The 14,907-nt window shown below is 40.4% G+C and overlaps 1 protein-coding gene across 1 annotated transcript in view; it reads left to right on the forward strand.

Annotated features, from left to right (window-relative positions):
* LOC136158506 (acyl-coenzyme A synthetase ACSM2B, mitochondrial-like) overlaps window positions 1-14,907 on the forward strand; it is a 29,719-nt gene that overhangs the window by 906 nt on the left and 13,906 nt on the right. The window contains exons 2-6 of the mRNA XM_065920312.1: window positions 698-882; window positions 4,075-4,285; window positions 6,891-7,098; window positions 8,575-8,718; window positions 10,154-10,310. Coding sequence (XP_065776384.1) covers window positions 706-882; window positions 4,075-4,285; window positions 6,891-7,098; window positions 8,575-8,718; window positions 10,154-10,310 — 897 coding nt within the window. The 5' untranslated portion in view covers window positions 698-705. The remainder of the gene's footprint in view (window positions 1-697; window positions 883-4,074; window positions 4,286-6,890; window positions 7,099-8,574; window positions 8,719-10,153; window positions 10,311-14,907) is intronic.

Here is a 14,907-nt window from a genome sequence, read left to right on the forward strand (position 1 = left end):
CAGTTAAAGAAAACAAATGCTGCTTGTGTTAGTCAGTTTTTGCCATGATAGCAATCATCCTGAACATCTCAGATGCTCATATCCATACATATTTTCCTGTGAGTCTGGGAATTATCTGTGGCTCTACCAGGCTCAGCTCAAGTCCACATGCATTCTGGAAGCCAGGCTGGAGGTAGGCTCACTTGGGGTATGCTGTTCTCGTGGCATTGGCAGAAGGATTCTTTACTGTCTGAGTTACTAGGGAAGCCATTTTCATGGCAGAGGGCAGAAATGCAAGAGTCTCTGACTAGCTACACAAGCACATCCACTCATATCTCATTCTCCAAAGCATATCCTGTGAACAAGCCAAAGTCAACAAGAGGTGCATGCACACTCTTCTCCAGAATGCACCTTGAGTTGCTGGTAACAACAATCCAATCTACCACACTGCTGTGTTTTAAGCACAAAAGGATTTATTATGTGAAATTGGGTGTTCACAAAACTATCAGAGGTGCTGGAGAAATAGGATTTAGAGCAGGTGCTGTGTTTTCGGAGAATGGTACATCAGAAGGTGACTGAGCTAGATGCTGACTTCCCATTCACTCATAACCACAGCAAATTAATTTCTGGAAGAACCTGTAAGGTTGAAATGGGAATCCTTAAGTAACTGCTGGCTGTACAGAAAGACTCACCTCTGTCTTTTTTCTTTCCCTCATAGGTTTGAGCATGCATTGGCGGCAGCAACTCCAGGCACTTTGCATCCTATGGAGGTCTCAGATGTCCAATCACACCATCTACATTCATACCAGGCAACTGGCATCCCTGAAGTGGGGACACCAGGAAGTTCCTGCCAAATTTAACTTTGCTACTGATGTGATAGATCACTGGGCTGGCATGGAGAAGGTAATGAGGTGGAGAAGAGGCACAGAGTTGGAAAACTTGGCTGAGTTCACTAGTTCATTCATTCATTCAATAAGTATTTGTTGAGTACTTATTATGTGTAAGGCATTATGATGATCTGTGAACAAGATGTCCATCTTCCATGAAGGTGCATAGGGTAGGAACAAGAGAACGTGAGCTTGGCAGAAAGAAGGGTTCAGGAATCTGATGCAGGGTGGAGTAGTCTGAGAACTGCCACACCTTAGGCAGCTGATGCTCACAGTAGACATGAATATACTCCACATTCTCTCTTGTGACCTCCCAGGGTGAAACAAGGACTAGTGAGTTGGAGTCATAGAGGAAGTGAATTTGTATTTAATAAATAAAAAATCAGCATTCTCTTGTTAAACCAGCATCAACCAAAGACTGAGTCGGTCTTCTCAGAAGGCTATGTGTCCTTGTCATTACGGATACACAAGTAGAATGATTATTAGGCAGGGAGAGTCAAAAGGATTCCAACATGAGACATCAGAGAAAAGAGTGATGTGAAAATTCCTAAATTTTCTTTCTTAGCCTGCACTTCCAGAATTCTGCTCCATTCATTGTTGACACTGTGATGACTTTACCTGAGTTCAGTGTACCTTTATGGAAGATGAAAGGATTCATCCTGGTCAGGGAAGCAGAAGAGGTGGATCTGTTAGCATGGGCTTAAAAGAATGATGATCAAAGAGAATCATAGTTGTGATGTTGGATTGTCTCAACACCATGACATAACTTTAGTATAGAAATGGCAAATGCCAGGCTTCTAGGCTAAGCATGGCCCATGGTGCAGGGCTCTCTGAAAAAAAAAGAAAAACTGGTAAACATTTTAAAGTTGAAAATTTTCAAATAAAAATTTAGATTTCTGGCTTTTCTTTTGAAGTTATACTTCTTTAGAATAATGAAGGAGGTCTTTACTACCATGACTCAAAATCCTGAATTCATAAAATAAGTGATTTACTAAATATACAAACATTTCAAAAAAACAAATTTCCATTGACAAACAACACTGTTAGCAAAATTTTAAAATAATGACAATCAGAGTAAAGATATGCAATTCATAAAACAGCCAGGAGTTAATATCTCTAATGTAAAAAGAGCTCCTAGAAATCAAGAATAAAAAGATGCAATCAAAAATAGATATGGGCAAATATATAAACAGTTCACATAAAAGTGAACTCACAAGGCCCTTAAATATAAGAAAAAATGCCCAACCTCACTCATAGTAATAGTTACACAGAAGAAAACTTCACTGAAATAATATATTTTATCTACTAGTTATGTAAAAATTTTGCCAACATGCTCTGTTGACAAAGCTATGAGGAAATAGACACAGGTACTGATCAAAGTGTAAAATGAGTCAACTCTTATAAAAAGGAATTTTGAAATATCTAATACAATTACAAATAGATTTTCTCTTTGACTTGACATTAGTGTTTTCAAACTATGATATGGAGATCCTGAGGATTCCTGAGACTTTTCCCAGGGGAATATATAAAACAAAAACAATTCAAAACAAAACTAAGACAAATTAGAACTCTTGTGCAACACTGGTGGGAATGTAAAATGGTCCAGCCTTTGTGGAAAACAATATATTTCCTCAAAAAATTAAAAATACAGTTACTGTATAATCCAGTTTTTCCATTGTTGTGTATGTACCCCCAAAGAATCAGAAGCAGGGTTTTGAAGAGATATTTATATACCCATATTCATAGTAGTATTATTCACAGTAGCCAAAAATGTAGGAACAATCCAATGTCTATCAATGGACTAGTGGATAAATAAAATTGGCATATCTACACAACATTTTTTAAAAAGAATTAAATTCTGATATATGATACACCATAAATGAACATTATAGATATCACATTAAGTGAAATAAGCCAGATACAGAAGGAAAAATATTGTGTGATTCCATTTATATGAGGTACCTACAGTAGTCAAATTCAGAGACAAAAAGTAGAATAGTAGCTACCAGGGACTTGGGAGATGAGGGACTGGGGAGTCATTGTATAATGAATACACAGATTCAGTTTTAGACGATGAAAAAGTTCTAGAGACAAATGATGGTTGTGATTACACAGCAGTATAAAAGCATGTCACCAAACTGTGTACTTTAAAAATGATAAATTTTATGTTATGTATATTTTACCATGGGCTTCCCTGGTAGCTCAGTTGGTAAAGAATCCACCTACAATGCAGAAGACCCCAGTTGGATTCCTGGGTCAGGAAGATCCCCTGGAGGAGGGCATGGCAACTCACTCCAGTCTCCTTGCCTGGAGAATCCCCATGGACAGAAGAGCCTGGTGGGCTACAGTCTATGAGGTTGCTAGGGTTGAACATGACTGACCAACTAAGCACAGCACATTTTACCACAATAAAAAATAAACAAATACACAAAAAGAGATAAATAAATCTAAGATAATATTTGCCTTTTTAATTCTCATTCTGTCATAAGTATACTGTGTCATTTTCCAGAGTCTACAACAAAATAAATACAGAAAAATAAAGGAATCCAATTGTCTTCTATTAAGGGAGATACTAAAAAGATTTTAAAAAATATAAAATGATGCCTCTCTTCTCATTATATTTTGTTTGTTTCAGAAAGTATACTTACTTCTTCAATAAAACATAGCTTATTTGTGTTAATATATGATGGACTTATTGCTGTTATATTTAAAACTGAAGCTCCAATACTTTGGCCACCAAATGTGAAGAGCCAATTCATTGGAAAAGATCTTGGTACAGGAAAAGATTGAGGGCAGAAGGAGAAGGGAATGACAGCAGGTGAGATGGTTGGATGGCATCACCAAATCTGCACATGACTTTGAGCAAACTCCAGGAGATAATGAAGGACAGGGAAGCTGGGCTTGCTGCAGTCCATGGGGTCGCAAAGAGTTGGACATGACTTAGCGACTGAGCAACAACAACAATGATGGATTTATTCACACACATATATAATTTCTCAGTTTAATTTCTAACATAATAAACATTGAGAGATATTAATAAAGTGCTTATAAATAAAGCTCTCTAGGATTGTAATACTTCGTAAGAGTGTATAGGAGTCCTGGGATCAAAAAGCCTATTAAGTACTGCTGTGGCAGTTCCAAGATGGGAATTTATTCTACATGCTTGTGTACCAGCCCACCTTAGTCATTAGGCTTTCTCTTTCTTCAGGCTGGCAAGCGACCTCCTGGCCCAGCCCTGTGGTGGGTGAGTGGCACTGGGGATGAGGTAAAGTGGAACTTCAGCCAACTGAGTGAACTCAGTCAACGAACAGCCAATGTCTTCTCAGGGCCATGTGGGCTGCAGCGTGGGGACCGTGTGACAGTGGTACTGCCCCGAGTGCCTGAGTGGTGGCTGGTGATCCTTGGCTGCATGCGGGCAGGTTGGTGATTGACCACCTGAGCTGGGCAATGGCTCCCTTGTGAAAGAAACTGGCAGCCGAGAAATGCAACCACTCCTCCCAAAAGATGCCCCCTTCACCTATCATGTGGTCCCTCCTCATATAGAGACACCACCGTTCTTCTATTTATTGAAGCAAACTGTGCCCTAAGAACTCTGCTAAGAGGTTGCTAGTACAGGGTAAAGGAAACCGAGTCTATGTATGGGACTCACAGGTCTCTGGAGAAAGACAGCTACTTTAAATTATTAATCGCATATATAATTATTGAATCACAATTTTGATAAGTGGCATGAGGTTCTATAAGAACCTATACAAAATATTTGTCAAACTATGACCTATTGGGCAAATCCAGCCCACAGCTTGTTTTTATAAATAAGAAGTTTTATTGGAACCCAGTCATGCCCTGTTTGTATATTATCTGTGATTGTTTTGGCACTATAATAACAGACTAATATAGTTTGGCAAGAGAGCCTCTGGCATATAAAGTCTAAGATATTTGATATTTGCTTGGCCTTTTGTAGAAAAAAATTGCTGATCTTTGCTATAAAAGGAGACCCAAACAGACTAATCTGAGGGGTTCACAGAAGTCTTAGTAGAAGTAGTGTTTAGTCTGAGAGTTGAAGGACAAGTAGGGTTTGACCAGGAAAGGAGGAAGAGAGGAGTGCTCCAAGCAGAGGGAACAGTAGAGGGGAGGGGAATCTGAAAATTATGAAAGAACCTGGAATGATGGTTTGTGTGCCTACAGACCAGGCAGCAAAGAGAAAGTAATGGCAAATGGGTCTGGAGAGAAGGACAGGTGCTAAACTGGCAGAACCTTGTAAGCCATGGCGAGGGAAGGCTACCAGGTCCTTATGCAGTGAGGAATGGAAATCATAAACTGGTTGCATGACATGACTGTTTTCTGTGTATAGATGGTGACTCTGGATGGTACATGGAGAATGGGATGAAGGAGGGATAGAATGGGGTTGGGGAATTCAAATAAGAGACAAAGAATTATAGTGATTTCAATTTGAATGGGGACGTAGAAATGGAGTTAAGTGGTTGGATTTGAGAAAACTGATCGCAAGTTTTTTTGTTGAATGACATAAGGTAGAGGAAGAAGTCATGGGAGATGGAGAAAATCAGAGTCACTCAGGCAACTGGGTGGGTGCAGTGGTCTTTTTCACAGTGAGAAGCAGCTATGGGGTATCAGGGAAAGATGACAAGTTCAATTTGTGAGCTGTTGAGTTAGGGGTACCCAAGTAATGTTCAAGAAGGGGGGAGAAGTTCTAGTTATAAGATAAACATGTCCTAGGTATATAATGTAAAACATGATCACTGTAGTTAATAATATGTATTGTACAGAGTAGAATCAAAACATTCTCATCACAAGATAAAAAATAAGTATAATCATGTATGGTGATAGATGACATAAGGTAGTCTTTACTGATTATTTGTTTTTATTTATTATTATTTATTAATTTATTGTGATATTCATTTCTAGTATATAGGTATATCAAATCATCAAGTTGTATACTTCAAATAAATAAATTATTGTATGTCAGTTATATCTCAATTTTTTAAATATATGGATAAAAAGAAGGGATGAGAAGTGACTAGCTGGGATTTAAGGGCATAACAGCTGAGATGCAGATAGAAATTTAAGAGTTATCAATTTTTAGATGTAAGAGATGAGAAGTGAAAGAGCCTCAAGAAACACCAGTATCCCTCATTTACAACTTACCTTTCCTGGCCTTCTTCACACACACAAGCATTCTCATCAATAAGGAGAAAAATGTGATTGCACTAAGGAAGTAAGAGTTATCAGAGGAATCTGAACACAACTGTAGAAGCAAGTAGCCCATGGGAGGAGTGAGCAGGCCATGAGAGAAAAGTGACACGAAGTGACACGCTGAGAGATAATGGTCTGAAGGGGAGGAGAACTCAGAGCAGGAGATGGAGGGGCAGTTGAGGTGGTAACAGGTTTGCAGTGTGGATCCTGAAGTGTTGAGAGTGAGAGAGAGTAAGCCAGAGGTGGAAACTAATGACCAGGAAGAGCATGTGAGAAAAGCTTTACGAAAGGTGAGAAACAGTCTAATTATTCTCCAGAAGCATAAAGCAAAGTCATAAAATTCTCATCAAGATAGAAAACAAAAACCTAAGAGTGCTCTTCCCAAAGAAAATTCAGTGTCCCGTGCTTGAGATAGTCAGGACCTTGAGCACCGTGGTATCGCATGGACAATTCCAAGTTCTTTTAAGGCTCTATTATTTTAGTTACTATATATGAGTGTTTGGATATAGCAAACTTCTATAGGGCAGTGTGTGTGTGTGTGTGTGTGCCCTTAGACTACCAATGGCGTAGCATCAGGCAGTTTGGTTTCTCTCAGTCTCAGTAGACTCCTTACAACTCTGACAACCCCAGGGACATCTGTGTTTAAATCACTCTCTGGCCCCCAGTTCCTTTATTATTGATACTCCCCATTGGTCATCACCGCCCCAACCTCCCCTAACCCAGCTGCTCCCCACTGGCTGCTCATATCAGGATTCTCTAGGGGAGAAATCAACCATCCCTTCCAGTTCTCTCTCTAAGCCATTTGACATTTTCCAGGTCTTGTCTTCATGCCCGGGACCATCCAGATGAAAGCCAAAGACATTCTCTATAGGCTGCAGGTGTCTAAGGCCAGGGCTATTGTGGCTGGGGATGAGGTGGCCGAGATAGTGGACACTGTGGCATCTGAGTGTCCTTCTCTGAAAACGAAGCTACTGGTGTCTGAGAAAAGCCGGGATGGGTGGCTGGACTTCAAGACACTGCTGTGGTGAGTATCTACATGTCTTGTTGTTTAGTCACTAAGTTGTGTCCAATTCTTTTGTGACCCCATGGACTGTAGCTCACCAGGTTCCTCTGTCCACTGGATTTCCCAGGCAAGAACACAGGAGTGGGTTGCCATTTCCTTCTCCAGGGAATCTTCCCAGCCCAGGGACCGAACCCACATCTCCTGCATTGGCAGGTGGATTCTGTACCACTGAGGCACCAAGGAAGGCCATTAACATGTCTTAGCCTGAGCTTTTATCAAAGATGGAAACTGAACCAAGCACTTATGTGCAGGTTCTTTATTTGGGAAGTCTGAGGAGCAGTGTGTAAGATGTGGGAAAGTTAAGCAGGAAAGAAGTAAGAGTTAATATAGAGTTTGTTATCTTTATTATTGAGTCATTGCACAGCGTAAGTGGGCCTTGATCTGCAGGGACCTTTTGAGGAACACACAGAATGCCTCCCAGGATTGTCTACTAACAGACTGACAAACATTGACCCATCAGCCCTTAACCTCCATGTATAGAGGGCTGCCCAGGGATGTTATTTACCCCACACTCTGGGCTGCACATACATGCATGCAGGATAGGCTCAGAGTCCCATGCCATGGTGGTGTCAGAGAATGAAGGTCAGAGTCACAGGGTGCCTCACCTGTGGCTCACAGTAGAAGCTACAGCAAGTGGGCTGGAACTCACCCAGAGATTTTGGCTGTGTGGAATAAGAGGTAAAGCTGAGAGGGTATGTGGTAAAACACATGAGATGGCTGATACACAGGGTTTCCAGACTCCTTTTCCCATCTTCTGCATCCCTAAGTGAGGCTGCCAGCAGTCTATAACATGATTGGTCAGGAGAATGAGTCTCCCTTTCATATGTCTGAAATCTCCACACTAGAGGCAATACCTTAGGAAATTTCTAGGGAGAGTGTAAGCTTTTTCTTTCTAATGTTATAGTATTTAATATAACTGTCAGGGAAATAGACAACATAACAGCACCTTTGAGAGACTCCAAAGAGGAGTAAATGCTTCTAGGGAATAGAAGAGGGTAGATTGGGAAAATTCACCCTAATTGAGCATCTCCTGTGTACTTGCTGTCATGCTGTGGCTTCCAACAACAAACAAATTAACATTCACTGAGTTCTCAAAGCAAGTTGCCATTTCCTTTTTGTTAAAGTTAACTTTCTCAATAACTCTGAGATGGGTGTTATGTTGATCCTGTATCTCAGCTATGGGAAATGAGACTCAGAGAAGTTAAATAAATCACCTAGAGTGACATGGTTAACAAAGTATCAAGTTTGAGTGGTGTTCAAACCTAAGTCTGACTGACTCAAAGTCTCACAATCTTATCCACTCATAAGCCTCCCTTCTAGAGTGGGTCAGCTGACTTGCCTCTCCAGTATGAGGGAAGATGGGAAGACATGAGTTACCAGGACATCTGGGGCCCAGGGCAGATCTTATTAGGTGACAATCTGTGCCACTGTTGTCAGGAAAGCATCTACTACCCACTGCTCTGTGGAGACTGGGAGCCAAGAAGCAGCTGCCATCTACTTCACCAGTGGAACTAGTGGCCTTCCTAAGATGGCGGAACACTCCCACTCAAGCCTGGGAATAAAGGCCAAGATGGATGCTGGGTAAGAAGGGTCCTTTCCCTCTGGAAACTACATGACCAGGCCTTGAGATTTTTCTGATCTCAAATTCAGTTCTCTTGGAATAGGTAGGTTACCATGTGGCACTTCCGAGAAACAGAGTTGGGAAGTGGGGCAGGAGGGAACATGGCTTAGCAAGCTGGGTATTCAGTGACCTGTGATAGGACATTTCTGTCGTAGATAACAAGGGATCACAAAACCTCTTCAGTGCTTTGAGTAGTGTATCTACTAGCTTGAGTGCTTAGCACAAGGTTTATATGCATCCCCCCCCCCCCCCCCCCGAGATAGATCTTTATCTTGTTCTTTGGAATGTTAGTAATTTTCTTTGATGCTGTCCACATTCCAAGAGGCTGTTTTTGTCAGTAGCAAATTACTTTTCAAATTCATTACATAAGGATCTGTAATTGGATTGATAAGATGAACTGAGATCTCAGAATTTCTGTATCTCAGATCTCATCATTTAGGCTTTTCTTTCACTCTACATCAATCCCATCAGTGAAGTCAGAAAATAGTGTGCTAAGATTGTCATGCAATGATAACAAGAGATCTGGGTTTTTTCAGTAGATCCTGCTTGCCATGTTAATCTTATTATTAGAACTAGAAAAATGCTTTAATGCAAAAAACCTCAAAAACTTAAATGTCCTCTCTATGAGCCCTTAAATTTCATAGAAATTATTTAATAGAAGAGCTATGGTAAGTAAAACATAGTTTCAAAAGATGGAAAGATAAATAAATGTAGCTAATATATTAAATTCCCACTCACTCTCCAAAATTTGATTCCATTTGGCTAAGACCTAATTTCTCTACATAGCTGGATGTGGGAGAAAGTAGCAATCATCTTTAGGATGGGACATATTCTATGAAAATTCTCAGCCACAAGGAAGTTCTTTCTATGCAGCTTAAATTATTTTTGCATTAAGACAAGCTTAATACTTTAAATTCTGACCTAAAAAGAGAAAGGGTACAAGTGTCACTCTGTGTGAGACCCTCAGTTGTGCTCAGGCAATTCATGATGCTCAAAAAAAGAAACCAACCAAGGTCTATGCAGTCAAAGTTCAACTTGCAGGCAAGGCCACTTCTTAGAATACTCACTAGGTGTCTTTTGTTAGTAAACATTTCCTAAGTGGTTACCACAGGCCAAAAGCTGTACTCAATACTGGAGTTAAAATGGAAAAGAGACCCAATTTGCTGTTCAGTCATGGGAGCTGGAGTCACAGCTTCTGAATAGGCACCTGCTCTTGAGATAGAACAACTCTCCTTTCCCCTGCTTGCTTCTACCTTAACATACCTACACACATACACAAGCATTCAGGTACACACACTCCTCTGCACACATACCTACCTCTACCAATGTATATACATACTCATGCTCCATTCACACCCACGTGCACTCACATATGTTTTTCCTCTATGTTCTCAGAAAATGGACAGACCTGCAAGCCTCTGACATAATATGGCCTATATCGGACACAGCTTGGATAGTGAACATTTTGGGCTCACTTCTAGAACCCTGGACATCAGGAGCATGCACATTTATCCATCTCTTGCCAAAGTTTGATCCAGTGATCATTCTAAAGGTAAAAGAAGATCCAGTTTGCACAGGATGGTCAGAGTGAGCCCATTTTGAAGTTTATTTCAATTCATCCAATTTTTACTAAGCTTGGCCATGCGGATACAAAGTGTTCAGTAAGCAAGATGGAAATGGTTCCTGCCCGAATGAAATTCATGGTCTGGGAAAGGAGACAGACACATACACAATTAAAAGGACTATATTCAGGAGACAAGCATCATGGGTCATGCCTTCATTTAACACATATTTAACGGGCCCTTGCTCTGGTATCAAGTATCAGATAGATGACCATGAACTGAGTGTAAAACAGAGGGATGGACTATTAGAGATGATGCTGTCTTTGTGCATGTGTGTATGTGTGTGCCTAGAGTGTAACCATTTTAAGTGTGTAGCTTGAAAATGATTTATATGTGTTAGATATTTTATTAGTCACTCATGCTGCTATACAGAATTCCACAGAATGGGTGGCTTAAACAACAAACATTTATTTCCTCATTATCCTGGGAATCTGAGATCAAGGTGCCGATATAGTTGGGTTCTTGGTAAGAACTCTCTTCCTGGCTGCCTACTTGCTATATCCTCATATGGTAAAGAGAGTGAGCCCTTGTATTTCTTCCTTTTCTTATAAAGACAATAATCTCACAATGAGGGACCCACCCTCATGACTGCATCTAAACCTAATTGTCTTCTAAAGGACTTACTTCTAAATGCCATCACACTGGGGGTTAGGGCTTCAACGTATGGATTGTGGGGACACACAACATTCAGTCCATAACAGATACCCATGTAATCACCATCAGATCAAGATATAAAACATTACCTGCATTGCAGAAAGAGGCCATACCCCTCATGTCATTGTTCACACTTCATAGATTATTTATTGTTAACCTCTATCACCATAGATTTACTTTGCCTCTTCTTGAACTTCATGTAATCTTTTGTGTCTGACTTCTTTCACTCAATATATTCTCTGTGAATACTGTCCATATTACTGCACATATTAGAAGTTTGTATAGTGTTCCATTCTGTGGATCTATCACAGTTTCTCTTACCATCCTATTATTGATGGACATTAGGGTAATTTTCAGTCTGGGATTATTATCTATGAGGAATTTTGAAGAATAAATAAGAGTTCTTCCTGTGGAACTTGATGGGGTAACCATTAAATAAAATCTACAAACTGCATGATCCTGGAGCAACAAAGCAATGGAAATAGATTCATTTTGTTTGCAAAGGCACACCCTATTTGGAATTCATTTGTGATAGAGAGTGGGCAATTAACACCCTGGGCCCTCCAGATCTCTGTAGCGGTTAATGACTCAGATTTCTGTTTGACTGGCAGTAGAGATACCAGGAGCAAACTGAGGCATAGATGACATCTTCAAAGGTCAAGAGACCAGGCAAGCTCTGCAGTCTCTCAAGAGATTCTCTTTATATGATTCTGTCATTTTCTGTTTTAAACAAATTCTTATTCTGCCTTCTTCCTCAAAAGATTTGAAGTGGCTTTTATAAAGAGTCACAAATAGAAGAAAAGCATGGAACAAATGTAAAATTATAAAGCTTATTAGGAAAATATAGGCTGAAGATGTGGGGTGAGTGAGTGGGAAGACTAAGGAAAGGAAGCAAATAAGTAATTGCAAATAAGTGGGTAAAGCAAATAAGTAGATAATTGCATGTTGAGCTTCCTGTAAGGCAAGGCAATAAGGGAAGTGAGATAATTTCCATCTCTTAAACCAGTACCTTAAAAGTACTCAGAGGAAATAATTACATGATGTGTTAACATTACCAATTTTTTTAGATGTTTTGTCTAAACCATTCTTTGTAACAAATTCTGTACAAAGCAAAGCATGGGGAAAATGTGGTGTTATTGTTGTTGTTTAGTCTCTCAGTTGTGTCTAACTCTTTTTCAACCCCATGGACTGTAGCCCGCCAGCCTCCTCTGTCTATGGGATTTCCCAGGCAAAAATACCAGAGTGGATTGCCACTTCCTTCTCCAGGGTATCTTCCAGACCCAGGGATCAAACCTGTGTCTCCTACATTGCAGGTGGATTCTTTAGCATTGAGCCCCCAGGGAAATCCATGAAGGTGGTATTACTAAAAAGTATAGCCTGCAAACGTTAGTGCTGCTATTTGCTGATTGTGTGACTTTGGACAAATTACTCAATCCTCTGTAAAGTGGGGATGATAATACAAACTCCATCAGGTTATAGAGGGAATTAAATGAGAGAGCACAGCTCCTGGCAAGTACTCAGTAGTAGCTTCTTTTTCATAGCACATCCAAAATGTCTATAGGTGCTTCTAACTTTTAAAAGCACTTTCTACCTGAATGATGTCCCAAAAATATTTTGGGGAAAATAAGGCTGGGATTCAGTTCAGTTCAGTCACTCAGTCATGTATGACTCTTTGCGACCTCATGGACTGCAGCACGCCAGGCTTCCCTGTCCATCACCAACTCCTGGAGTTTACTCAAAATCATGCCCAATGAGACAGTGATGACATCCAACCATCTCATTTTCTGTCATCCCCTTCTCCTCTTGCCTTCAATCTTTCCCAGCATCAGGGTCTTTTCCAACAAGTCAACTCTTCGCATCAGGTGGCCAAAGTACTGGAGTCTCAGCTTCAACATCAGTCCTTCCAGTGAATATTCAGGACTGATTTCCTTTAGGATGGACTGGTTGGATCTCCTTGCTGTCCAAGGGACTCTCAACAGTGTCCTCCAACACCACAGTTCAAAGCATCAATTCTTCAGTGCTCAGCTTTCTTTATAGTCCAACTGTCACATCCATACATGACCACTGGAAAAACCATAGCCTAGACTAGATGGACCTTTGTTGGCAAAGTAATACCTCTGCTTTTGACTATGCTGTTTAGTTTGGTCATAACTTTTCTTCGAAGGAGTGAGCGTCTTTTTATTTCATGGCTGCGATCACTATCTGCAGTGATTTTAGAGCTCCCCAAAATTAAGTCTGCCACTGTTTCTACTGTTTCTCCATCTATTTGCCACAAAGTGATGGGACTGGATGCCATGATCAGTTTTCTGAATGTTGAGCTTTAAGCCAACTTTTTCACTCTCCTCCTTCACTTTCATCAAGAGGCTCTCTAGTTCTTCTTCACTTTCTGTCATAAGGGTGGTGTCATTTGCATATCTGAGGTTATTGATATTTCTTCTGCAATCTTGATTCCAGCTTGTACTTCATCCAGCCCAGCATTTTTCACGATGTACTCTGCATATAAGTTAAATAAACAGGGTGAAAATATACAGCCTTGATGTACTCCTTTTCCTATTTGGAACTAGTCTGTTGTTCCATGTCCAGTTCTAACTGTTGATTTCTGACCTGCATACAGATTTCTCAAGAGGCAGGTCAGGTGGTCTGGTATTCCCATCTCTTTCAGAATTTTCCACAGTTTATTGTGATCCACACAGTCAAAGGCTTTGGCATAGTCAATAAAGGAGAAATAGATGTTTTTCTGGAACTCTCTTGTTTTTTTGATGATACAGCAGATGTTGGCAACTTGATCTCTGCCTTTTCTAAAGCCAGCTTGAACATCTGGTAGTTCACAGTTCATGTATTGCTGAAGCCTGGCTTGGAGAATTTTGAGTATTACTTAGCTAGCTTGTGAGATGAGTACAATTGTGCGGTAGTTTGAGCATTCTTTGGCATTGCCTTTCTTAGGGATTGGAATGAAAACTGACCTTTTCCAGTCCTGTGGCCACTGCTGAGTTTCCCAAATGTGTTGGCATATTGAGTGCATCATCTTTCAGGATTTGAAATAGCTCAACTGAAATTCCATCACATCCACTAGCTTTGTTCGTAGTGATGCTTCCTAAGGCCCACTTGACTTCACATTCCAGGATGTCTGGCTCCAGGTGAGTGATCACACCATCGTGATTATCTGGGTCATGAAAATCTTTTTTGTACAGTTCTTCTGTGTATTCTTGCCACCTCTTCTTAATATCTTCTGCTTCTGTTAGGTCCATACCATTTCTGTCCTTTATTGTGCCCATCTTAGCATGAAATGCTCTCTTGGTATCCTTGATTTTCTTGAAGAGATCTCTAGTCTTTCCCATTCTATTGTTTTCCTCTATTTCTTTGCACTGATCACTGAGGAAGGCTTTCTTTCCTTTTCTTTTCTTTTTTTTTTACTTTTGAAAGATTTTTTTTTTTTAATTTGGAGGCTAATTACTTCACAACATTGCAGTGGGTTTTGTCATACATTGACATGAATCAGCCATAGAGTTACACGTATTCCGCATCCCAATCCCCCCTCCCACCTCCCTCTCCATCCGATTCCTCTGGGTCTTCCCAGTGCACCAGGCCCAAGCACTTGTCTCATGCATCCAACCTGGGCTGGTGATCTGTTTCACCATAGATAATATACATGCTATTCTTTCAAAACATCCCACCCTCACCTTCTCCCACAGAGTTCAAAAGTCTGTTCTGTACTTCTGTGTCTCTTTTTCTGTTTTGCATATAGGGTTATCATTACCATCTTCCTAAATTCCATATATATGTGTTAGTATGCTGTAATGTTCTTTATCTTTCTGGCTTACTTCACTCTGTATAATGGGCTCCAGTTTCATCCATCTCATTAGAACTGATCCA

Source organism: Muntiacus reevesi, chromosome 2 (genome assembly GCF_963930625.1).
Source record: "Muntiacus reevesi chromosome 2, mMunRee1.1, whole genome shotgun sequence".
Lineage (NCBI taxonomy): Eukaryota > Metazoa > Chordata > Mammalia > Artiodactyla > Cervidae > Muntiacus > Muntiacus reevesi.